The sequence below is a fragment of the Ailuropoda melanoleuca genome, chromosome 13, assembly GCF_002007445.2.
Source record: "Ailuropoda melanoleuca isolate Jingjing chromosome 13, ASM200744v2, whole genome shotgun sequence".
Classification (NCBI taxonomy): Eukaryota; Metazoa; Chordata; class Mammalia; order Carnivora; family Ursidae; genus Ailuropoda; species Ailuropoda melanoleuca.
The window spans coordinates 10,149,809-10,174,631 of NC_048230.1; the positions used below are offsets into that span (position 1 = coordinate 10,149,809).

The window sequence follows — 24,823 nt, forward strand, 5'->3', positions numbered from 1 at the left end:
GTTTTACCATTTGTATTTTTATGGCTTCTAAATTTATTTCCTCCAGCCTTGACCTTTTCCCCTGAGATTCAGACTTATGGAACCAACTACCTACTTGGACTTCTCCACTTAAAGTCAACTAGGCATCTTCACATGTCCAAAACATAGCAATTGATTCCTCACCACCACCACCACCACTCCCATGCCTCAACCTCACCCAAAAAGCTGTTTTTCCCTAATGGTTCCTCGCTCAGTAAATGGCATACCATTTACCCAGGGTTTCAAGCAAAAAACCTAGGAATGGCCTCTGTGATTCCTCCCTTTCCCTCACCTCCACATAAAATCGATCTAGTGCATTTAGCTCTACCTCCAAAATATATCCCAAATCTACCCATTCATTTCCATCAGCACAGAGACCCACCCTAATCCAAGCCACCATCACCATTTCTACTTTGACTAGCCTCCATCTTTCCACTCTTAGTCTTTCTACGATTCATTCTCCAAATAGCCAGAGTAAACTTTTGTAAAGCATTCACTCATTCAGTCACCAAATACTTATTGAAGAGTGCACAGAAACTGGGAATACAGCAATGAAGCAAATTAGATCCCTGTGCTCATGGACTTTCATTCTAGACCTGGGAGAGGCAATGCATGAGTGAATAATTTTGTACAGTACAAACACAGTAAAGAAAATAAATATAAAATGATATGCTAAATCATGTTGTTTTCTCAGTACAAAAAAAATTTAATACCTTCACAGTGAGCTTAGATTAAAATCCAAATTCCTTACCATGACTTTGTTATACGATTGTGAGAGTTGGTTTCTATTTGCCCCTTCAACCTTATCTGTACCACACTTCCTCATTAGAACTTGGCTCCAGTCACCTTGGCCTTCTATTTCCTCACTGTTGCAAACATTTCCCCTTCTTCAGAAGTGTGTTTCCTCTATCTGGAATGCCATTTCCCAGATCTGGGAAAGGCTCCCTTCTCTTAGCTCAAATATCACTTCTACAGAATGAACCGGACTAATCTACCTAAAAGTGGCTCCCCGTCCCCTTCTCTATCAATTACACCTTTACTTGCTTCACAGCATTTTTCAATTTCAAGAAATTATCTTGCTCAATTAACAATATCTTTGTCTCCACTAAAATCTAAGTTTCCTGAGGTGAGGAATGTTAAGCTGTTTTTCACCAAAGTACGCATAAAAGTGTTGAACAGCCCGGCGTAAGAGGATCTTAATAAACATTTTTTTAAAAGAACAACATCGGGCTATACGAGCTAAACCGGTTTAGTTTCTCGCAGTCCCCAGGCTCCGCCCCCCCAGAGCCACTTCCGCCAACGCCCCGGCCCCAGATCTTCCGGGGGAGGAAGTCCTCTGCGCAGGCGTCTTGGGATCGCGGTGCCTTTTGGGTAAAAATGGATGCTCACGATCTCTTTCGTCGGCTTGGCGCGGGGGCCAAATTCGACGTGAGACGTTTCTCTGCGGACGCAGCTCGATTTCAGGTAGGATACGCAGGGAAACAGAAGCCCGAGTAACTTGAGAGGCACAGGAGCCCGAGAATGATCTGGCTGCTGGGAGAGCCGGCACTGGGAGACCGTGGCCTGGTCGTGGGGCATGTTCGCTCTGCGTTGGGCTCGCGCGCAGACCTACCTGGTCAAGTCCTGCCTTTCGGAGTGAACTCTTACTATTCTTTTGTAGATTTAGGTGGGCCACCACAGAAACCCTTCTCCCTCCCCGCTTTTTAGTTTATTAAGCACAGTTAGAATCCTTTCAAAAGTAGCTCTTTCTCCGAAACTGGTAGAAAGTAATTTCGAAAACAGAATGAACCCAAAATGAAGAGAACAGATCATTTAACCGTAGTCTATCCAGATTGGCTTGGCATGTATATACGTTTAGTGGGCGTGGGTCTTTTTATTCCTGTAACCTCGTGGTGTGTTAAGTAACCAATGAGAAGAGCGACTTAGAAATGGGGACTCTTACATAGGAAAATAGTGGGTGAATGATAAATCGGGAGAAGTTAGTTGGGCCCCAATTATAGAAAATCTTCAATATCAACCTTGACGTTGGGCAACACGTATGTTTCTCCTTTCTCTGGCGGTAGGTGTAGTTGTTAAGAGTTTGAACTCCAGAGCCAGATTATTTGGGTCCAAATACTGGGTCTCTTCAGTTGCAACTTTTGAGACCTTGGTCAAGTTATTTGACCTCCTAATGCCTTGATTTTTTTCATCTGTAATATCTCTGTTTATCCGTTAGCATTGTTGAAGGATGAAGTAATTTAATATATATAAGCATGCTTAGAAGTCTGCCTGACAGCATATACGTGTTACACTGATAAGCGTAAAGATGGTAATTGCTATTTTGATTATTACTACTGTTAAAAGGTCAGAAAAGTTGTCATCTTGTATTCCATTAGCTCAAACACACTTGGCAGCTCAAAAAATTCGGTGAAAGGGTCAAAAAAAGATGGGGAGTTATTAGACCCATGCCCTTACTGCCAGTACTGCTTGAGTGAAAACAATGTCAGTCTTTCAGTAGATTGCATTTTAAATTTTTTGGGTTTTAGGTAGGAAAAAGGAAACATGAGTTTGATTCTTCAGAGGTGCTGCAGGGACTGGACTTCTTTGGAAACAAGAAGTCTGTCCCAGGTGAGTGTGGAGCATCAAGAACTCATCAGGAACTTCAAGATGAAGAGAAAAAAGAAGAGAGCCTAACTGAAAGGAAGAGGGAACAGAAGAAAAAGAGGAAGATGATGATGTCAGGTTAGTTCTTGGTTTCTTTTTTTTTTCCTCTTTATAATATTTTTTTTTCAGTTACAAAAATAATACAGGCTTAAGGTTCAAATCACACAGTATACTGTCATTCATTAGTTAATGGCATTCAGGTTGTTCCCAGGTATTTGCCATTACAAATATTGCTACGATAAAGATACTTGTATATATATCCTTTTGTACAGGTCCTGTTATTTCTGTAATTAGCATCTCCAAAGTGCAATCATTGGCTGAAAGGGTATGCACACTTCTTTCTTTGAACAGACAATGAAAAATGACTTCCCACACCTATATCAATGCTGGGATACTATTGGTCTTAAATTCTTTGTCAACCTAATGAATGAAACTAATTTTTGTTGATATTTTCTTTTTTTTTTTTTTTAAAGATTTTATTTATTTATTCAACAGAGATAGAGACAGCCAGCGAGAGAGGGAACACAAGCAGGGGGAGTGGGAGAGGAAGAAGCAGGCTCATAGCAGAGGAGCCTGATGTGGGGCTCGATCCCAGAACGCCGGGATCACGCCCTGAGCCGAAGGCAGACGCTCAACCGCTGTGCCACCCAGGCGCCCCTTGTTTATATTTTCTTGATAACTGGTGAGGTTGAGCATGTTTTCATATGCTTTAGTGGGTATTTACATCCCAGCATTTGTGAATTGTCTGTTCTTACTCTTTGCCTGTTTTTCACAGGGTGTTTTTTTTCCCTGTACTTAAGGGATATTTATCTTTTTCTTTGTTATATCTCTTAAGTTTCTTAGCCATTTACCTTTTTCAATAAAGTAAATATTTAACACCTAGTCTTTAAAAGTTATACAGGGTTGAAAAGCAAATTTTCTTCCCACTATTTCTAGTCCCCTATTTTTCCAGAGGCAACTGCTGTTAATCATTTTCTTATGTATTTTTATAAAGATATCTATTAACCATATTTACACCTCCCTTAAAAAACCTGAACAATAGCATACTGTATATGTTGTTCTATTCTGAACCTTCCCCCTCCTCCACTTAAAAAAAAATACACACACACACACACATATATCTTGGAGATTGTTTGGAATCAGTAGGAAGTGCCCTGCCTTTTTCATTTTAACACAAAATATATCCCATTGTACATTCCATAATTGATTTAACAAGTTCCTTTGTGATGGACCTTTAGTTTGTTTCCTCACTTTTGCTATTACTGTGTTGCAGTAAATGCCATTCCACTTGTCTTTGTGTGTATGGGGGGGTATATCTGATAAATTCTTAGAAATGGAATTTCAGAGTTAACCAGTGGGTTTATTTTAAGTTCAGGTATTTTGGAATTGTCCACCAGAAACACTGTTATCAGTAGGAAGTCCACTGCTTTGTTCATTGAATCATAGCATAGTATGCCGTTACACATTATAGGGATGTTCCATAATTGACTTGACAAGTCCATGTGTATGGACATTGACTCCGGTTCCACACTTCTGCTGTTACAGTGTTACACATTTTACTTCCCTGACTGCAAGGAAGTTTGATAAAGCCTTCCACCAAGATTAGTTTAAAAAAAAAAAAAAAAAAAAAAAACCCCTGCCACAAACTTGGGAAAAGGATTGAACTATTGGGCAACCAGTAACACACAGATATATACTATAACGTAGCACATATGTGGCATAGTACAGAGTAATGTGGCATGCTATATTTTGATTGGTCAACTAAATATTTTCCCCCTAAGGTGATCTATAGAATCAATGCAAAATAAACTCAATTAAAATTCCAGTAGGCTTTTAGGGTAGAAATTGACAAAGGACTTTTTTAAAAAGTTAGACATACACCTACCATATGACCCACCTATTCCATTCTAAGAATTTACCTAAGAGAAAGGAAAACCTGTGTCCTCACAGAGACTTCTACACAGGTGTTCATAGCAGCTTTATTTTCAGTAGCCAAAAACTGGAAATGACCCAAATGTCCTTCAACAGGTGAAGGGTAAGCAATTTATATATCCATACAGTGGAATACTACCTTTAAATAAAAAGTTAATTATTGATACATGCTCCAACGTGGATGAATCTCAAAATAACTATTCTGAGTGAAAGAAGCCAGACTAAATTTAGTACATACTACATGATTCCATTTATATAAAATTCCAGAAAAAGCAAATTGATCTAGAGTGACAGAAAGCAGGTAGGTGGTCGTTTAGGGGTGGAGCAGTGCATTACAAGGGGCCACAAGGAGATTTTGGGTGGTGATGGAAATAAACTTGAATGTAGTGAAGATTTAACAGATGTATACGTATGTCAAAATTCCTTAAATTGTATACTTTAAATAAATGCAATTTATTATACATCAGTGTTACCTCAGTGAAGTGAAAGAAAATTTAAAAGAAATACCAGAAGTGGTCTCGCTTATTGCTCTTCTTAGAATTTTTAAGGTTATTCTTACATATTTATTTTGCCACATGAACTTTATTTTTATTTTATTTTTTTTAAGATTTTATTTTATTCATTTTAGAGAAAGAGAGAGAAGGCGTGAGTGGGGAGGGGCAAGGGGAGAGGGAGAGAGAACCTGAAGCAGACTCTGTGCTGAGTGCAGAGTCTGACTCGGGGCTCCATCCTACAACCGTGAGATCATGACCTGAGCTAAAACTAAGAGTTGGATGCTCAGCCGACTGAGCCACCCAGGCGCCCCTCCACATGAACTTTTAAAGTCAGCTAGTCTGGTTTCCAAAACAATCCTGCCATGACTTTTCACTGAACTAGTTTTAGTTACAGATTAGTGAGAAGTGCTATCTTTATATTAGTGACTAGTCCTTAAGTACTGTGCTATGTTCATCACTATGATAAGTGAAATCTATTCTTTCATCATATTTATTTCCTAACTGGTTGGATATGGAAAAGCTGGCTGCCTTGTTGAAATCTCTTAAGTATTTTCAATTTAATCTTACTGTTTTCAAGTATACAGTTATCTACATATCACACAGTTGAACTAACTAACAAAAAGAAGAGCTCTTGATTTTACCAACAGAGAACTTGCCTGTCCTTTTCCAATTGTTATTCCTCCCATTACTTTTTTTTCTCTAGTTGTATTAGCTAGTACTTTACTTTCGTTTAGTGTGATGCTGTGGCCTGTTGGTTACTCTCGGGAATGTTGCATTTCAAAATCTTTTAATTTTTAACATATATTTTAGAAATTACTTCTCAAGAAGAAGGTTCTACTATACAGTGGATATCATCTGTGGAAGCAAAGATTGAAGATAAAAAAATTAAAAGAGAAAATAAACTAACTTCAGGAAAGTTGGAGAATCTCAGAAAAGAAAAGGTTAGAAAAATGTCTTAGCCCTAGCTGCTTTTCTGACATAGTGAACTTTTCCTTGTCCTTGGATTATTCTCTTGGTAAAAGTGAATACAGTTTTGTGAAGATAGAAGATTAATTTTATTAGTTTAGATTTCATGTTAATGAAAACTTTAAGTATTTGTGCTGTGGCTGAAAATTTTAAAGTTTAAAATCCTTTTTTTTTCCCCCAAGATTTCTTATTTATTTGTTTGAGAGAGTGAGCAAATTAGAGAGAGCACAGGAGCAGGGGCAAAGAGAGAAGGAGAAGCAGACTCCACTGCTGAGCAGGGAGCCCAGTGCGGGGCTCGATCCCAGGACCCTGGGATAAGGCAGACGGTTAATCGACTGAGCCACCCAGGCACCCCTAAAGTTTAAAATTCTTGGAAGTATCTTGAAACTTGAACAGGTCAAAAGATGTGTGTGTGTGTGTGCGTGTGTGTACACACACACAATTCTCATATACTATATACTATGAATTTTTGACCTGTCCAAATTCCAAGATTGATTTCTTATTTGGAATGAAATTTTAAAAATTTCATATCCCCTTGATAAACGTAAAATTTGCCCCCTTTCTTCTCTTTGTCAAGCTCACTGGTTTATTTTTTATTATTTTTTAAAGATTTTATTTATTTGACAGAGAGAAAGAGAGAAGCAGGGAGCCCAACTTGAGGCTTCATCCCAGGGTCCCGGGATTATGACCCAAAGCTCACTGGTTTAGAAAGATTTCCTCTGACATGGATTCGAGAGTTAGAACTCTTATTTATTTATTTATTTTTTTTTTAAGATTTTATGTATTTATTTGAGAGCGAGCGAGCATGAGCAGGGTGGGAGGGTAGTGGAGGGAGAGGGAGACTCAGACTCCCCATTGATCAGGGAGCCTGAGTCTGGGCTCCATCCCAGGACCCTGAGATCATGACCTGAGCCAAAGGCAGATGCTTAACAGACTGAGCCACCCAGGTGCCCCAAGAGTTAGAATTCTTAAGAAACCTATTTTATACCTTGGGGGAGTAGAATACAGAAGAAATAACAGATACACCATTGTCTGTCTGCTGCACACCTGCTGTGTTGCAGATGGAGAGTACTGTTCAGCTCACTTCAGTAACCGTGAATCCAGAATTTGGCTGTCACTGTCTTGGAATGGGAATACAAACCAAATCAACACCACTTGACTCTGCTTTTGGCCCTCAATTTTAATAATTAGAGTTTAGAGTAAATCATCAAAAAGCATTGGCATTTGTGTGCTAAGTGCCATATAAAGAGAATACTAGATGGATTCAGTGTCTGCCTTCTAGAAGCTTATATAAAGTTACAAGTTGTGATGATCATGGTGGGACATTAATATAAATAACCATTACTCATGGCCTTGACATATTAATACAAGAAAGTAGATAGATAGGTTTTATTGTTATGAAGGTCTTCTGTCTATGAAAGGGAATGAAGTGTATCTAATATCTGTATCTTTTAGGGCTTGAATTTAACCAAAAAGTTCATATATTACTAAAGCTTATCCTAGAAACTGTTACTGTTGCTTTACAACATCTGACACTATATGTGACCATATCTATGGTGACCCTTTATTTCACTTTTCAGATAAACTTCTTCCGGAATAAACACAAAATTCATGTCCAAGGAACTGATCTTCCTGACCCAATTGCTACATTTCAGCAACTTGACCAGGAATATAAAATCAATTCTCGACTGCTTCAGAACATTCTCGATGCAGGCTTCCAGATGCCTACACCAATCCAAATGCAAGCCATTCCAGTTATGCTGCATGTGAGTAGGAAGGTCTAGAATGCCTCCAACATTCCTTCCTTTGTGTGTTAGCGCATTCTGTTCCCTGTTTTTGAAGTATTCCTTTATACCTTCTCTCTCCCTGTTGAAATCCTTCCTTTGCTTTTAAGGTCCATCTCAAATGCCTGGGCCCCCGCATCACTACAATTAGATGTGATCTTTTTCTTTGACCAACACTCTTTCCTCTGCCACCAGTTCTCCAAGGTATTCAGTGTTTTTGTTTTTGTTTTTGTTTTTTTTGCAACATTTATCTTACACTTTACACTACTGTATAGTTATACTAATTGTGTTTACCTTTTACATTTTGCTAGAGTGTAAACCCTCTGAGGATAGGGACTATGTTCTGTTTATTCATCCATGATTTAGTTTATTATTTCCAGGAGCTATTTCAGAAATACAGAATTCTTGTACACGGCCTGACTTCTTTCTCCCCAGTACATTTTGTTATTGAAATATACCTTATATACAATAAAATACATAGATTCACAGTTCAGTGAATTTCAACAATGCATACCCTATATAACCATCCCCCCAATGGAGACGTGTAACACTTCTGTCACCTCAGAAAATTCTGTTGTGTCCTTTCCATTCAGTCCTCACCTCACCCCTGCCCAGAGGGAACTGCTGTTCTGATTTCTGTTGCCAGGTATTAGTTTTGCCTCTTCTATAGAATGTCATAGAAGTGGTATCATCCATTATTTATTTTTTAATTTCTGGTTTCTTTCACTCTGCATATTGTTTTTGAGATCATTCACGTTGCATTTATAGTAGCTTGTCAATGAGTAGTATTCTGTTATTTGAAAATACCACAGTATGTTTAACTACTGTTGATAGAGGCATGGGTTCACTTAGGGTTTCAGAAATTAAATTTTACTGAGGTTTCTTTTTGTCCCGATGAGAGCTGACTTTTTCTCCCATGTAGCCAAGATGGCCTTTGGTTCGGGTAGCCAAAGGGTCGGAGTTACCTTTTCATCCGTTCTAGCCCTTTTTGTTTTCTTTGGGAACTGAAGTGAGAATACATTTGAATGATGTTGCCTCACATTATAGTAAATTTGCTTTTAATTTTCACTTAAGATTGTTTCTGTTACAACTTCAGCTTAAAGCTCTAAAAGTCTTAGTGACTTTTTGAAGACTGTCACCTATAAATTACTGTCACTCAGGTTATTGCCACTTTTTATTTCTTATCTTTAGCCATTCTGTTACTTACTAAAACCATCCCTAGGGATCAAGCAGTACAGATATCGGGGGGGAAGTTGGTTTTATAATTTTGCTTTGATAAGAGAGTTTGGTGGGAAAGAAAAATTGAAATAAAGGAAATACTTGAGGTTTTGAATTATCTTTGGATTTTAGTTATCCATATTCTTTACCCAGGTCAAATGGTGTGTGGTGGCAATGGTCAGAAACTCCTTTGGGGCACTGGTGGCAGGGGTGGATGATGTTAGAAAAGCAAGATTTATAGTCTCGTTTACATTATTTACATTACCTGGGATCAAGCCCCGTATCCGGCTCCTCTGCTGGGAGCCTGCTTCTTCCTCTCCCACTCCCCCTGCTTGTGTTCCCTCTCTTGCTGGCTGTCTCTCTCTGTCAAATAAATAAATAAAATCTTAAAAAAAAAAAAAAAAGAAAAGCAAATATGGGAAAAGTTAGATAAGTGGTGGGAATATGAATGATTGCATTCATTATGATTATTTTGTTACTTCTATACTGGTTGCATTATGATTATTTTGTTATTTCTTTTTTTTTTTTTTTTAAGATTTTTATTTATTTATTTGACAGAGATAGAGACAGCCAGCGAGAGAGGGAACACAAGCAGAGGGAGTGGGAGAGGAAGAAGCAGGCTCACAGCAGAGGAGCCTGATGTGGGGCTCGATCCCATAACGCCGGGATCACGCCCTGAGCCGAAGGCAGACGCTTAACCGCTGTGCCACCCAGGCGCCCCTATTTTATTATTTCTATGACTGGTTGCATTATTTCTATGGCAGGCTCTGAAAAATTTATGTACTTACTTTATACTTAATATACCTTGTTTTTAGGGCCGAGAACTTCTGGCTTCTGCTCCTACTGGATCTGGAAAGACTTTGGCTTTTAGCATTCCCATTTTGATGCACCTAAAACAACCCACAAATAAAGGCTTCAGAGCTCTGATCATATCACCGACACGAGAACTTGCCAACCAGGTATGACTTGTATCTTTGAAGGAGGATGTATTTGGTGTTTGCTTTAGTCATTTCTTATTTGAGGGTAAGAAAAAGGTTTCAAAAAGAGTAAGGTCCATGTCTTTTGATGTGATATTCTGTACTGTATCTTACTCTGTTTTGTATCTTACTGCACATGGGCAAGTTTTTTGAGTCTTTTTATAATTTTTTAAAACAATGATTTAAACATTAGTGATATTGTTTGGTAAATGCTCTAAGATCTTTTAAGTTGAGGCTACTGGAATATATAGTCTCTCTTAAAATGTATTTTTCTCACCTAGAAAAATGAAACCTCATCTCAGTTTTTGAGAAAGAAAAACTACACAGTGACCTGCTTCACGCTTCCAATGCACTTAATAGAAGACACATGCCAAGCATGAGATAGTTTTCTAATAGCATTGTATTCCAAAAACAGTATGTAGCAGATTGCAAAATGCTGAGATTCCAGGTTAATGCACATACTATTATGGGTTTAATTTCAGTTATTTGTGGGTTGGTAATAGGTTTATTTTAATAATGTAAACAAGACTATACATCTTATCTAAGTATCTTAGCAGCTAAACTTTTTGTCGTTTGCCATTTTAGATTCACAGAGAGTTAGTAAAAATCTCTGAGGGAACAGGATTCAGGATACACATGATCCACAAAGCGGCAGTGGCAGCCAAGAAATTTGGACCTAAGTCATCTCAGAAGTTTGGTAAGGGGTTCATGCTTAAGATACAGAGCATGCAAGATTTGCAAATTACAAATATCCTTAACTACCACCTAAGAGTTCTTTAAAGTGTAGTCATACGCTCAATCAGTTTGGTTTTTAGAGAAACTAAAAGAGATCTCTCCATTCCCACTTGGTACTTACATAAATATATACCAGTGATTCTGGGGAGGCAGTTTTCCCCCCCATGTTACCTTCCACCCCAGGGACATTTGGCAGTATCTGGAGACATTTTAAGTTGTCAAAACTGGGGTGCTACTAACCTATGGTAGGTAGAGGTAACAACATCCCATAATGCACAAGACAGTCCCCTACAACAAAATGTTATCTGGACCAAAATGGCAGTACTGCTAAGGCTGAGAAACTTTGCTTTATACTATTGATTTTTAATCTGCCATGGAAATACTCTGCAGATAAGAATGGCTTACATTCCTACCCTTATTATCAGTCAGAAAATCAGTTTTTACCTGTTTTTCATTTTGAGCTTCTGAGTAAATTTCATTTAAGGAAAGGATTTTTCCCGAAAAACAAAATATTTGAAAGTAACACGGTTGGATTATAGCATTCCTGCCTCTTAGAAGTTGAGAAGGCAGATCACACATAATAAAAGGAGAGTAAGCATATAGTAGTTTGTGCTATGATGGATTAAAAAATACATATATTAGCTTACTAATAAAAAAGAACTTTTGTGGGGTTGGTGTAGTAAGATAGCAAGTATAACTTGCCCCTCCTCCCCCCTCTTCAGGTTCTTCACTGAAATTCAGGAGGGTTAATTTCCTAGTTAAGGAGAGATGAATCTTGCTTTTGCAATTTGTACCATTTGTTTTTCCTATAGATATTCTTGTGACTACTCCAAATCGACTAATTTATCTATTAAAGCAAGATCCTCCAGGAATAGATTTAACAAGGTACAGATAATATTTTAATCTCTTCTATGTGTATTTTCATTTAGTTGATTCTGTTTGGTCCCTGGGTGCTTATATTATGGCCCGTTGGAGCTTGCTGTCTGCCAGCTTTCAGTCAGTGTTGGTGCTGAGAATAATGGTTTTCATTAAACTCATAGGAAAGTAACTATCTGGTCTGAAAGAAAGTTACAGATTCTGATAAGCAGTTAGTACAGAATTCCCCGAGATGTTTTCACTTCTTTCAGCAATGGTGATGGAGTTTATAAGGCTTATCCAAAGCTCTGCTGTTGCTAATGGAACCTCATCTCTCTGAGGCTAAAGGACTAGAATATTACTTTATGTTTATCTTATTTTTACCTTTTTCCTGCTGATTTTTCTTTTACCTTTTTCTGGTATGACATGTGAATCTGAGAAGTAGCATGATGGTTTGACTTCATGTGTCCCCTCAGTTTAGTGAAATGTCTTGGATCTCCTGGTTCAATACCCACAAGTTGTTTTGTTTTTTCTCAGTGTTGAGTGGCTGGTAGTAGATGAATCAGACAAACTGTTTGAAGATGGCAAAACTGGGTTCAGAGACCAGCTGGCTTCCATTTTCCTGGCCTGCACATCTCATAAGGTCAGAAGAGCTATGTTCAGTGCAACTTTTGCTTATGATGTTGAGCAGTGGTGTAAACTCAATCTGGACAATGTCATTACTGTATCCATTGGAGCAAGGTAATTGTTCTTCTACGTTATCCCACTGATTTTTTTTTAATACAAGTCCCCTTTTTTTGGACTCGAAAAGATAGGCTGTTTGACCTTAGATTAATAACAGGGAAAGTTTTACTGAAAGACACGTATTCCTTAATGTCAAGATTGATTAAAGATTTTCTATTTTATTTTATTTATTTTTTAGAGGGGGGAGAGAGAGAGGCGAGGGGGAGGGGCAAAGGGAGAGAGAGAGAGAGAGAGAATCATAAGTAGGCCTCACACCCACCAAAGAGCCTGATGTGGGGCTCAATCTCACAACCCTGAGATCATGACTTGAGCCGAAATCAAGAGTCGGACACTCAACCGACTGAGCGCCCCAAGGATTTTCTATTTTAGAGTAATCCAAAGGGAGATTCTCAAATTGTCCTATTAGTATTTCTGTCATTATGTTTTCAGTTGATTTTTCCCATCCATGCACAAAGTGTGACATGAGCTCTGTAGCCACCCAGAGGATTGAGTTTCTTTGATGGCCTACTTAAGTAAGACCATAGAGGAAGAAGCTGATGATACTGAGCCACTTGATTTATAATTAATTAAAAAAAAAATATTTGGGGGAGCATTTTATACTAAATTAATGTGGACTAGTAGAAAAATGTTTAGGAATTTATAATATAGCCACGTGATAGAATATTATGCAACCCATGAAATGATAAGTATGAAGACTATAGCTGTAGGAAAATGTGTTTGGGACGCCTGGGTGGCTTAGTTGGTTGAGCACCTGCCTTTGCCCAGGTCATGATCGCAGGGTCCTGGGATCGAGCTTTGCACTGGGCTCCCTGCTCGGCGGGGAGCCTGCTTCTCCCTTTCCTTCTGTGCTCTCTTCTTCTCCCTCTGTGCGTACTCTCTCTTTCTCTCAAATAAATAAAATTTTTTAAAAAGTGCTTGAAATACCATATTAAGTAAAAAAAGAAGCCAAATGGAACAATAAAGAATACTCTGCCTACTTTAAACTTAAAACTTCTGTTTATAAAAAGAAAGTAGAATACACATAAATGTAAAGGCGGAAAATAGAAGGGAAAATATTTATGATGGACTGTTATGTGCTACAGCATCTTTTTTTGTTAAGACTATTTATTTGAGACCGAGAGAGAGAGAGAGTGAGAGAGAGAGCGCACAAATAGGGAGGAGGATCAGAGGGAGAGGGAGAGGCAGACACCTTGCGCAGCAGGGAGCCCGACGAGGGACTCAGTCCCAGGACCCTGGGGTCATGACTTGAGCCAAAGACAGACACTTAACGACTGAGCCACCCAGGTGCCCCTGTCCTACAACATCTTGTTAGTGTTTATAAAGCCTCTTAAGGCTCACCCCCAACTGTCTATAAAAAAAAGTCTTATTAATCATTAAGAAAAAAAGCTCAAACCTGTAATAACCTTAAAAATGTTCTCATTATTTTATCTGGTAATTTTATTTTTAGAAATTTTTTGTCAGTAAATACTTAGACACATGAAAATTTATGATTAGACTACAAGAAAATGTCACGATTTATTCTAAAATGGTAGGATTGTAATTAGAATAAAACATTTAAAAATAACTTTGAGGGGCACCTGGGTGGCTCAGTCAGTTGGGTATCTGCTTCTTGGTTTCAGCTTGGGTCGTGGTCGGAGTCATGGGGTCCAGCCCTGAGTCAGGCTCCATGCAGAGTCTGCTTGTCCCTTTCCCTTTGCTTCTGCCCGTGTACATGCGTGCGCGCGCGCACACACACACACACACACTCTCTCTCTCTCTCTCAAATAAATAAAATCTTTTTATAAATATATATATATTGGGGCATCTGCCTGGTTCAGTTGGAAGAGCGTGCAACTCTTGATCTCAGGGTCCTGAGTTCAAGTCCCACATTGGGTGTAGAGATTACTTAAATAAACTTTAAAATAAGTAAATAACATCGTCTTCAAATTAAAGTATAAATAATTAAATGCTTATATTGACAATGAAATCAAGTTGATTCTGTTGGGGTTATATAAATTTTTTAATTTATTTTTTATTTTGGGGGAAGCAAAAATTGGCTCTTGCAGGCTACAAGGTATGTTTCCCTTTCAGGAACTCTGCAGCAGAGACTGTAGAACAAGAGCTTCTCTTTGTTGGGTCTGAGACTGGGAAACTTCTGGCCATGAGAGAACTTGTTAAAAAGGTATATTTGGACTATCTTCTTGAAATTTGATGAAGTTCTTCAAATCTTATATGATGGTGGGTGGCTGAGTACTATTCCTGTATCATATTTAGTAATCTAGTGGTAAATTCTTAAGCACATTGAGTCAACTGTTGTCCCAAGCGGAGAGGCTCACCACTTAGAATATGATAAGTTTTCTGTTCCCAGCTCAGGGTGGGCTAGGAAAAGACCTACCTGATGCCCTAAAAGCCTCCTTTTTCCACATCTACATCTGTATTGGCTCCCTTCATCTCCCCCTGTCCCTCTGCTGGTTTCATCTAGAATCTAGGAGCATTGTAGAATGAGTAGGACACTGAGTGTGGTTGTCTGTTTTTATCCCTTCAGTAAATATTGAGTAAAATCCATAATTCAAAAGTTAACTGTGAGGGGTCAGGGCAGGGGAAAATAAAACAAATAGAAATCTTAAGCCCTGTCCCTAGAATTTATTCTTTTTTAGGGGATAAAAGAAATAGACTTATGTAAGATAGTTTGCAGTAAAGTGTCATAAAAGGCATGAATGTTTTTCTTAAGCATCCATGTAGTCATAATGGGGCCAAGAGGAAGAGTTGAATTGGTTGGAGAAAATGCTACTAATTCGGGCCTTGGAAGGATCTGTGAGACAAAAGGGCAAGGGAAGTTGATGGTTGGAGGAGCAGCTGGAGTAGTCTAAGCCATGGAAGTGAACACAGTGGGTTTGGACACCCATGGAGAAGTTTCCTATCTAAGGCAGAGAGTTTATGGTGAGAATTAAAGAAGATCAGGTTGGACAGGAAAGTTGGGGTCACGTTAAGAGAAACCACTGGACATTTGAAGAATTTTAAGGAAAATTATTTAAACAGTGGTATATAAAATGTAATGGCAAGAGAATGAAAGTAAAGAAACCAATCAGTAGGTTGTTAACTTAGGCTGGTTAGAGGTGAGTGGGAAATGGGGTGACAGCCTCTGTGGTGGAATGTTAAGAATAGTTGGAGGGTGAAAGGGAAGGGTGTTTGCAGGTACCTAGTGACTACAGAAGTGGTTAAGAGCTTGAACTTTGGAGCCAGACTACCTGAATTGGAATTCTAACTTTAGGCAAATTAACCTCACTGCTTCCTCATCTGTAAAATGGAAATAATAATCTCTCTCTCATAGAATTGTTTTAATATTAGTGACTTAATACAAGCATAGTACTTAGAATAGTGCTTGGCACACGATGCCATGTACATTTGTTTCGTTAATACTCTTAAAGGTATCGTTTGGCACTAGGAAATTTAAGGTTTTCACATGGATACTCACATGGAGATTAATCATCAGGGTTTCTAGCCATGCATGACCTTACGAGGTCCGTGAACCCTCTGAAGTTATGTGTCAGATTTTGTGTGAATGCATGGTTATCTATTAGTAAAGCTTGACAGCTTTATTAGATTTCAAAAGGAGAGCTTGTGAACCAAAATAAAAAGGTAAGCCCTAATCAGTTGAAAATAGAGAAAGCTGGTTTGAGAGAGAGGTGGGTTTGATAATAGAAGTGTAAAAATCATCTGCTTAGAGTGGGTAATTGATAACTGAGATTATATTTAACCTAATAAGATAATGACTGTATTGAGAGAACGGAGAACCAAAGACTAAGCTTTGGAGGAATACCCACAATTAGGATAAACAGTGAATTAAAAAAAACAGTTATTTAGCAGAATTAAAAAATCTCTGAGGCACAGAAGCCAAGAGATGATTGTTCTAGGGAGTGGGCATCTATCATTATAGAAAGGTAAAGGGGATTAATTACATACGATTGTTGAAATTAGCAAGATGGAAGTTAGAGTTCAAGTTGAGTAGAGAACGGTTGGTGAAGAAGATGGAGGCAGATGAAGACCACTGATCTGAGAAATTTGGCAATAAGTACACTAAATTGAATTGGGTTCTTTTATGAACTAAAATCATGTGAAGTACTGTGATTGTATTCTTGATTAGGGTTATATGTGCTGATTTTTGCCTTCTTTCTTTTAGGGTTTCAATCCACCTGTTCTTGTTTTTGTTCAGTCCATTGAAAGGGCTAAAGAACTTTTTCATGAGCTCATATATGAAGGTATTAATGTTGATGTTATTCATGCAGACAGAACACAGCAACAGGTAAAGTCAAGTGTATACTTTCAAAATGATAAAGAACTACTAAACTTTACAATACTGGCATGAAATTTATGAAGTACTTGTTTTCCGTCCCTAGACTAGTACTAAAACATTGAACATCTGTTTTATTAACCAGAGAGATAACACAGTCCACAGCTTCCGAGCTGGAAAAATCTGGGTTCTTATTTGTACAGCCTTGCTGGCCCGAGGGATTGATTTTAAAGGTGTGAACTTGGTGATCAACTATGACTTTCCAACCAGCTCAGTGGAATACATCCACAGGATAGGTGAGTTGTCTATCCTGCTGCTACCCCTCGGCCAAGCTCCCCCTCCACACACACCCACCACCCCTGGGCACTACTTGTCTGGCTTGCGCCTCCTCCTTTTCTTCAAACATGCTCATTTTATAGTGCTCATTTCAGCGAAAAGCCAGTGACTTGTATGTCAATCTTGAAGTTCCCTTTCCCAGAAAAGTGTTGTTTGTGGTCTGGTTTTTTTTTTTTAGGTCGAACTGGAAGAGCAGGGCATAAAGGAAAAGCTGTTACATTTTTCACTGAAGATGATAAACCATTATTAAGAAGGTAAATTAGGAAAAATAACTTAGTATTAAGATGGCAGACTGCTTCATTATTCTTGTATGCACACACAATTAACAGGTAATTACAGGGGCGCCTGGGTGGCACAGCGGTTAAGCGTCTGCCTTCGGCTCAGGGCGTGATCCCGGCGTTATGGGATCGAGTCCCACATCAGGCTCCTCTGCTATGAGCCTGCCTCTTCCTCTCCCACTCTCCCTGCTTGTGTTCCCTCTCTCGCTGGCTGTCTCTATCTCTGTCAAATAAATAAATAAAATCTTTAAAAAAAAAAAAAAACAACAAAAAACAGGTAATTACAAAATGGCCAGGTCCCAAATACTCTTATGGTATTAGTCAACCACATTTTAGCCATGACAAAAGGAAAAATAATCAAAAGCCTTTGTTTTTGCCTTTTCATTATTAGAATTTGGAAGTATTCATAATGGAATGTTCATTATTAAATTTCAGACTCACAGGATTCTCTCACTAGCCATTGGTTGATATTACTCACAAAGTAATAGTGAAGTCTTTGGATTGGTGAATAAAGTTAACCCCCAAGTCTCTTCAGCCCAGTCAAAATTTTCTCTTACCATGACGCATCCTTCCCTTTACTCTTCTGGGCAGATGGAGTTTTATATTTAGTCCTAGGAAAAACTATTTCAGTAACACACTCCCAATATTATTCGGTTTTAGCTCTTTGAAGCCTGGGTAACACATGCACTTTAAGAATGTTGGGTCTTAATTTAACCCAACATCATAGATCTTAAAATAAAAGCTGAGTTTCCTACATTTTGGCTGCCTACAGTAATTTTATACTGATGATAATTGATATCACATTTCTAACAAATGAAATTAAGTTATGGCCGAAGGCAGTTTGTACTCTGATGTGTTTATCAGTTTTGGCAAAGATTTTGATTTGTGCCTTCTGAACCTTGGCTTTGTTATCAACCTTGGATATACTTTGAGCAGACTTTTACACGTTCATGTGTAGAGGAGTCTGTTCCACAAGCCTAGATTCCCCTGCATCTCCTCAGTAACTCCAAGCATGTGACTCTGATGATCTCCACGTCCACATAACCGTGCCTCTCAGTTTTCTATCCGGGCAAGGGGAATACTGGTAGCATTTCGTCAGTAAAGAGTTGTTGTGTGGATTGAATAAGTCACTACACGTGAAAAGCCTAAGACAGTGCCAAGTGCATAGTAAGCACTATCATCTAATAAATTAGTCAGTGTCCTCATCCAAGATTGGGTTAGTAGCTTTGCAGGGCTTGGTAAATGTTAAGGAGAAATAGCTGCTAGATAAAACCACTCATCAGCGCATCAATTTCTGTCCAGCAGACAGTTCTCTCCGCAATCCAGTGTGCTGACATCTGGTGATCATTTATAGCAGAACACTGTGCTGAATTACTTTCTTGCGTGTGTAGTTTTCATTCCTCTCGAACTGTACGGAGGGTTTAAGTATGTGAACATCAATTTGACCAGATACAAATTAATATTTATGGGTTCCTTTTTCAGCGTTGCCAATGTGATACAGCAGGCCGGATGTCCTGTGCCAGAATATATAAAAGGTTTCCAGAAACTACTAAGGTACAATCTTGAATTTACCTACATGATTTTTCTCTCTCCCTCCCTCCCTCTTTCCTCCATATGCATTCCTGCTTTCACACTCTTACAGTTACTAGCAATACTACTACTTTCAGAAATTCTAAGATAAAAATTTTCCTTTTTAAATATCTGTGAATATGTTCTTGTCAGTTTTTTCATTCTTGAAATGTTAAGTATTCAGATTTTTAAAAAATTATTCAGTGTAATGAAATATGCTTAGAATTTATTTTAGTTCATGAAACTGATAAAAAGCAGTTAATTGCCCCTGAATCAAACTTTAAGGCTTGTTGGCACAGGATTTAAGTGTGACACAGGACATATTTTAATCATAATCAGTGCCTTTTTAAAAAATTGATCAAATTTATCATCCCTCTGGATTATCTCTAAATGTTATCGGGTAATCTGGCATTTTAAAGTGGAGATAGTGTCACCACAAACCATAGGTGGGTTAAAAAGTGAATTTTGTGATCAAGAATCAAAACTAGTTTTAGCTTAAGCTCTTATCAATTACGTTCTACTGAATTTCATTCTTTTCTCTTTTTATAACTTTCAGCAAACAAAAGAAAAAGATGATTAAGAAGCCATTGGAAAGGGACAGCATTAGTACAACTCCAAAATATTTCTTAGAAAAAGCTGAGAATAAACGGTAAGTGTATGATGAGAAAAGTGACTGTTCGACTCTGTCATATGGTTCTAGTAGGCATTATTTCCTCTTAGGATAAATTTTTTGAGGTAGAATTGATAGGTTCAGTCAGTTATAGAATGTAATAAAAGTAATATATTTTAGGTTGCCTCTGATTTGGGAACTTGGATGATTCAATCTCAGAATTTTTCTCTATGTGTATATTAATGATCTGGCTTTTTCTATCTTTGAAAGAATGATTTCAGTTCACTTTGAATTAGAATTGCACTGCCCATGACTTCCACACAGCCTACATCAGGACATACTGCTGAGGCAATGAGGACTGTAGACTCACATTGATGGAATCTTCCCTTAAGTTCCCTATCCTGGGCAGGATTTTAGTGTAATCTTAGGCTTATGCTGAAGCACATTGTAACACCTCTAAAAAGTATGACTTGAGTGAATTTGTAGTTGTTTAGCTGAGTTTTAGGAGGATGTTAAAACACTGATTTTTTTTTAGCATATACAGAGGACTACCTTTTGATAGGGGTAATGAAGACTGTGCTGACCTGTACTCTTTACAGTATTTAAGGAAAATGACACTCTTCAAATTCTGCCAGTACCAGTTTATATATAATACATGTAAAATGTAGGCATTTACCAAATACCTTTTCTCCTGCCAGGTGCTTGGGTATGTGACTGAATCTAAAATGAGACCCCTTTCCAAGAGTTAGGGAAAGGAGATTAATATACATGAAAAAACATTAGAGAATAATTTTTAAATAAAATCAAAGTTTGGAGATGACAAATATTCTGAATTGGTGTAGTTACAAAAAGCTTCAAGGAGCTAGAACTGTCTTTAAGGACAGGTAAAATGTAGGCATATGGAAGGGACAAGGTGAACAAAGGCATAAAAACTGGCATGCACTTCTAAGTGGAACAAGAGTCTTACTTGACATTTTGTGTTGACTATGAGAAGTACTGTTTAGTTGAAGGATATAGAGTGTACACAGTGTCCCAAAGTTTTTGTGCAGTTTTAAGCTTTAATAACTTGGGAAGAATAAATGGAACAAACTTAAAAAAGTATCATTTGAAAGCTTAAAACATTTTTTTTAAATTTTTTTTTTTTAAGATTTATTTATTCGACAGAGATAGAGACAGCCAGCGAGAGAGGGAACAGAAGCAGGGGGAGTGGGAGAGGAAGAAGCAGGCTCATAGCGGAGGAGCCTGACGTGGGGCTCGATCCCACAATGCCGGGATCACGCCCTGAGCTGAAGGCAGACGCTTAACCGCTGTGCCACCCAGGCGCCCCTGAAACCTTAAAACATTTTAATTGTGTCTATACGTATTTCATTTTTGTTCACTAAGAACATTTTTTATTTTAATTTTTTGTAGCAACAGTTTCTGGCTGACAAACCAGTGGATTGGTAGAGATAGTCACTCTGCTTGGGCACTTTGGTCACCTAATCTATCTCATTAGACTTTTTCTTGTGGTGGGCTGTATCAGAAATGTTGTGAATGCATCGGAACCCTATTCTTTAGGTGATCTTAAAGCTAGCATTAGAAATGTAATCTCGGGGGCGCCTGGGTGGCACAGCAGTTAAGCGTCTGCCTTCAGCTCAGGGCGTGATCCCGGCGCTATGGGATCCAGCCCCACATCAGGCTCCTCCGCTATGAGCCTGCTTCTTCCTCTCCCACTCCCCCTGCTTGTGTTCCCTCTCTCGCTGGCTGTCTCTATCTCTGTCAAATAAATAAATAAAATCTTAAAAAAAAAAAAAAAAAAGAAAAAATGTAATCTCGTCAAGCTCTGATGAACAGCTGATAAAAGTTTTAACAAAAAGTCAGAAATCAATAGTATTAAGATGGTGGCTATGTTGAATTTTAATAAGAAACAGCAATATTTTATTTATTTTTTTTAAAAGATTTTATTTATTTATTCGATAGAGATAGAGACAGCCAGCGAGAGAGGGAACACAAGCAGGGGGAGCGGGAGAGGAAGAAGCAGGCTCATAACGGAAGAGCCTGATGTGGGGCTCGATCCCATAACGCCAGGATCACGCCCTGAGCCGAAGGCAGACGCTTAACCGCTGTGCCACCCAGGCGCCCCAGAAACAGCAATATTTTAAAGAATTATAATTTGAATGTTGATTTTTATAAGTTTGTAGCATTCATACTTGAGGTGTTAAAACTTAGCTGCACTGAGACTTTGAGGACACTTGATATAAATCTTGTCACTTCAGCCCCCCACTTAAGATGCTGTGGCCATCTCTGTTGTTTCACATTTAAAAGCCATCCTTCTTAATAGAGCACATAAACAACACCTGATCCAACTCCAGCTTACCTTTTTACTCTAGATGTTCCCTTAATGATCCTACCCACACCTTGCCGAGAACTCTGAAGTCCGTATCTCCAGGCCCAGCTTTCCATATAAATCTGAATCCTGTTGCCTAGTGGACCTCACTTCAGGCACTACAAACTCAGCCTGCTAGAGTGGAGGGAAAAGTTGGATTTGGAGTCAGAAGGATTGGCTTTCATATCACCTTTTCCTGTGTGACTTTGGACAAGTCACTTCCCCCAGTGTATGATAGAAATAAGTACATAAATCATGCCAACTCTGCTACTCAGTGCTGGTTGAGGATTAAATAAGTTCGTATACGTCCAGGAACTTTGCGTTACTAAACTGTAGAATGCAAACATTGGTTATTTTCTCCCAGCAGTTTTCCTTTTCCTCTGTTAACTTAATTGATGGCATTTACCAGAATTTAAAATCAGACTGTCAGGGTTCATATCTAATATTTATTACCAGTGTGTGATGATCAGCAAGTTCTGCCTCATTTTCCTCATCTGTAAAATGAGGGTAATATCAGAATCTTCTTCATAAGTTAGGAAGATTATCTGAGCTGATACATACAAAACACTTATAACAGCATCTAGCACTTAATCTATGTGAACTCTTACTATGAGTAATGTCAGAGTCAGACTCCATCTTTTATACCATGTTATAGTGTAGTTTACAGTGATGTTTCTGTCTCACTTAGGTGATTGTGGTTTCCTAAAGGGCAAAAACCATGTCTAATGCATCCTTGGGTTCCTAGTGCCTCGTATATGTGATTATACAGGTTTCAGAAAATGTTTATTAAACTGGCAGAGTTTTAGAAAGTACATGTATCTCGAATTTTGGATTCAACTTTAATTTTCTTGTCACAGGAAAAAGGTCACTGGTCAGAACAGCAAGAAGAAAGCAGCTCTTGAAGACAAAAGTTAAAAACAGACTTTTTAAAAGACTGTATCAGAAATGGAATTTTATGATCCCAGCATGAATGTTGTTTTCATGAAATACTTCAAATCCTGTAATCACCTGTAACATTTGAAATCAGCTATAAGAATGTGGGACTGATGAAAAATGATCCTAAACTATCAATGCATCATGTCAAATTTCAATTTGTAGGTGACTTTTAAATTATTACACAATGGAAATAACATTCATTCACATTTCTGTGATGTGAATCCAGAGTGATACTTCTTATAGAAGAATAAAAGCTTATGCTAAAATTAACAATACCCAAATGTGGTGAACTCTTAAGCATTTTCCCTTCAGTGTGAAGGAAGGTGTGATGTATGCTGTGGAGAGGCATCTGGAACCAAATTCCAAAATAAAGCCTTGAGATGAAATAAATACCTTTTCACCACCACCCTCACTTTTTTGTTTGTTTGAATGGACAAGGAGCAGCACAGACTATTTACCAAGAAGAGACCTATTACTCTCTTTTACTATTTCTAAATTTGTTAATGGCCTTTTTGTGGTATGAGCCACAACAGAGAGCCTCTTCTGTGGCTGGTTACTCAGGTTCCCTAGGATTTTAAATTCTTTGGTCTGTTAAATACCTTATACCTCATTGGTAAAAGAGCTCATACCTTACCTGTTGTAATGTTGCAGCTACAAGATTATGGTCAGCCTCTCCCTTTCTTTCTTCCATTTTCCATCATTTGATCATGCTCTTTCCTGTCTGTTTCCATTCAAGATGACTTTGCTTGAAAACTGATAGACACTTTATCCTGATAAGGAAGAAGGTTCCTGTTATTTGATACAGCTGTGGCTGCATTCTCTTACAGCTTGTCTTTCCTGAGGCTTTATGGCCCTGCATCCATTTAGTAAACAGGTCTCTGCCAAAGGTAAAGAGTTAAGATTTTACAGTGATGGAGACTATTCATTATTAGCAGATTTTTCTTAGTTGCTAGTTTTTGTACAGTTGGAATAAAAAATTGACTTCATACATGTAAGGTACTTAGAATGCTGCCTTACATGAATGGTAGTTATTATCAATATTACTACAATACTATAAATAATCTTACCTCAGCAGTATTTGAATTAAACATATTAATTTCCTTTATTCTCAGCCTTTTATTCTAGTGTCAGAACAGATAGACTCCAACTTGAATATTTTAAATGAGACAAATTGTTCCTCTTCAGAATTTATGTAAATGGAGACCACTTGCTGCAAGGTGCAAAAAATACATACAAACGTGATTTTTCTTTGTTCTTACAAACAGATCCTTGACTCTAAGTATCTTGGAAGTCGTCGTGATGGTGCCACCTATTGCCAGCTGTACGACAGAATAGGTTCTTTAATTTCTCAGAGCTTCTGTTTTTTTCATGTATGAGGTTGGGGGTAATACCAACTATGTCTCAGTTATTGGAAGTGCCTAGCTCTGTGCCTGACATGTTATAAATTAATGCCAAATATTCCTTAAACAAACATGATATATTTGGTTAGGAATACAAGGCTTAATAACACAATCTGTGCCCTTAGAGTGTAGTGGTGGGTATAGAGTAAAGGAACAAATAGCGTGGTAAATGCTGTGTTAGACATAAGGCCAAGGTACTGAAGCATCAGAGGACGGCATCTAATGTCATGGAAGGCTGACCTGTGCTGAGTCTAGCAGATGTAGAAATCCACTGGCAAAGGAGAACAAAGTATCTGGCAGACATAAGAGATCACATCTCCTATGATCCTGATATACTCCCTTCATTTGACTTTATTTCCTCTTTTTAGTATTTTCTCCTGTGTAACTACCCATCCTTAAATAACAGTGGCTACAAACACCAGTATTAACTTGGTTTCTCAGTGGATTAATACCGAATTTAGCACTTTTATATCAGCTGGGACTATATGCTACACAAATTTCAGTTTCACCTACAGAAGAAGAGAAATGAAATTAGCAGACTGTTGTGAAGAGAATACATGATAATTGAATAGCTTCGCTAGTGAAATGAGTAAGGACTTTTACGTGAAACACCTGGGTTTGAATCCCGGTCCTGCTGCTTTCCAACTCTATGACCTGGGCAAATTACAACTTCTTTTAACCTTGGTTTTCTCA

At 38.2% G+C, this 24,823-nt stretch overlaps 1 protein-coding gene across 1 annotated transcript; it reads left to right on the forward strand.

Annotated features, from left to right (window-relative positions):
- The first annotated feature begins 1,352 nt into the window (after positions 1 to 1,352).
- Positions 1,353 to 23,136, forward strand: DDX52 (DExD-box helicase 52). Its single transcript, XM_002924888.4, has 15 exons — positions 1,353 to 1,482; positions 2,544 to 2,739; positions 5,898 to 6,028; positions 7,634 to 7,819; positions 9,871 to 10,014; positions 10,618 to 10,729; positions 11,580 to 11,652; positions 12,160 to 12,363; positions 14,437 to 14,527; positions 16,526 to 16,648; positions 16,782 to 16,932; positions 17,151 to 17,226; positions 18,733 to 18,804; positions 19,376 to 19,468; positions 22,652 to 23,136. The coding sequence occupies exons 1-15, from the start codon at positions 1,396 to 1,398 to the stop codon at positions 22,707 to 22,709; spliced, it is 1,797 nt and encodes a 598-aa protein (XP_002924934.1). The 5' UTR covers positions 1,353 to 1,395; the 3' UTR covers positions 22,710 to 23,136.
- Positions 23,137 to 24,823: the final 1,687 nt, after the last annotated feature.

Excerpts from the sequence above, each read along its gene's own strand:
- DDX52 (XM_002924888.4), top strand. The coding sequence starts at position 1,396 with ATGGATGCTCACGATCTCTTTCGTCGGCTTGGCGCGGGGGCCAAATTC. Across the intron at positions 16,649-16,781 it reads CAGACAGAACACAGCAACAG|AGAGATAACACAGTCCACAG; the intron begins GTAAAGTCAAGT and ends TTTATTAACCAG. Across the intron at positions 17,227-18,732 it reads GATAAACCATTATTAAGAAG|CGTTGCCAATGTGATACAGC; the intron begins GTAAATTAGGAA and ends TTCCTTTTTCAG.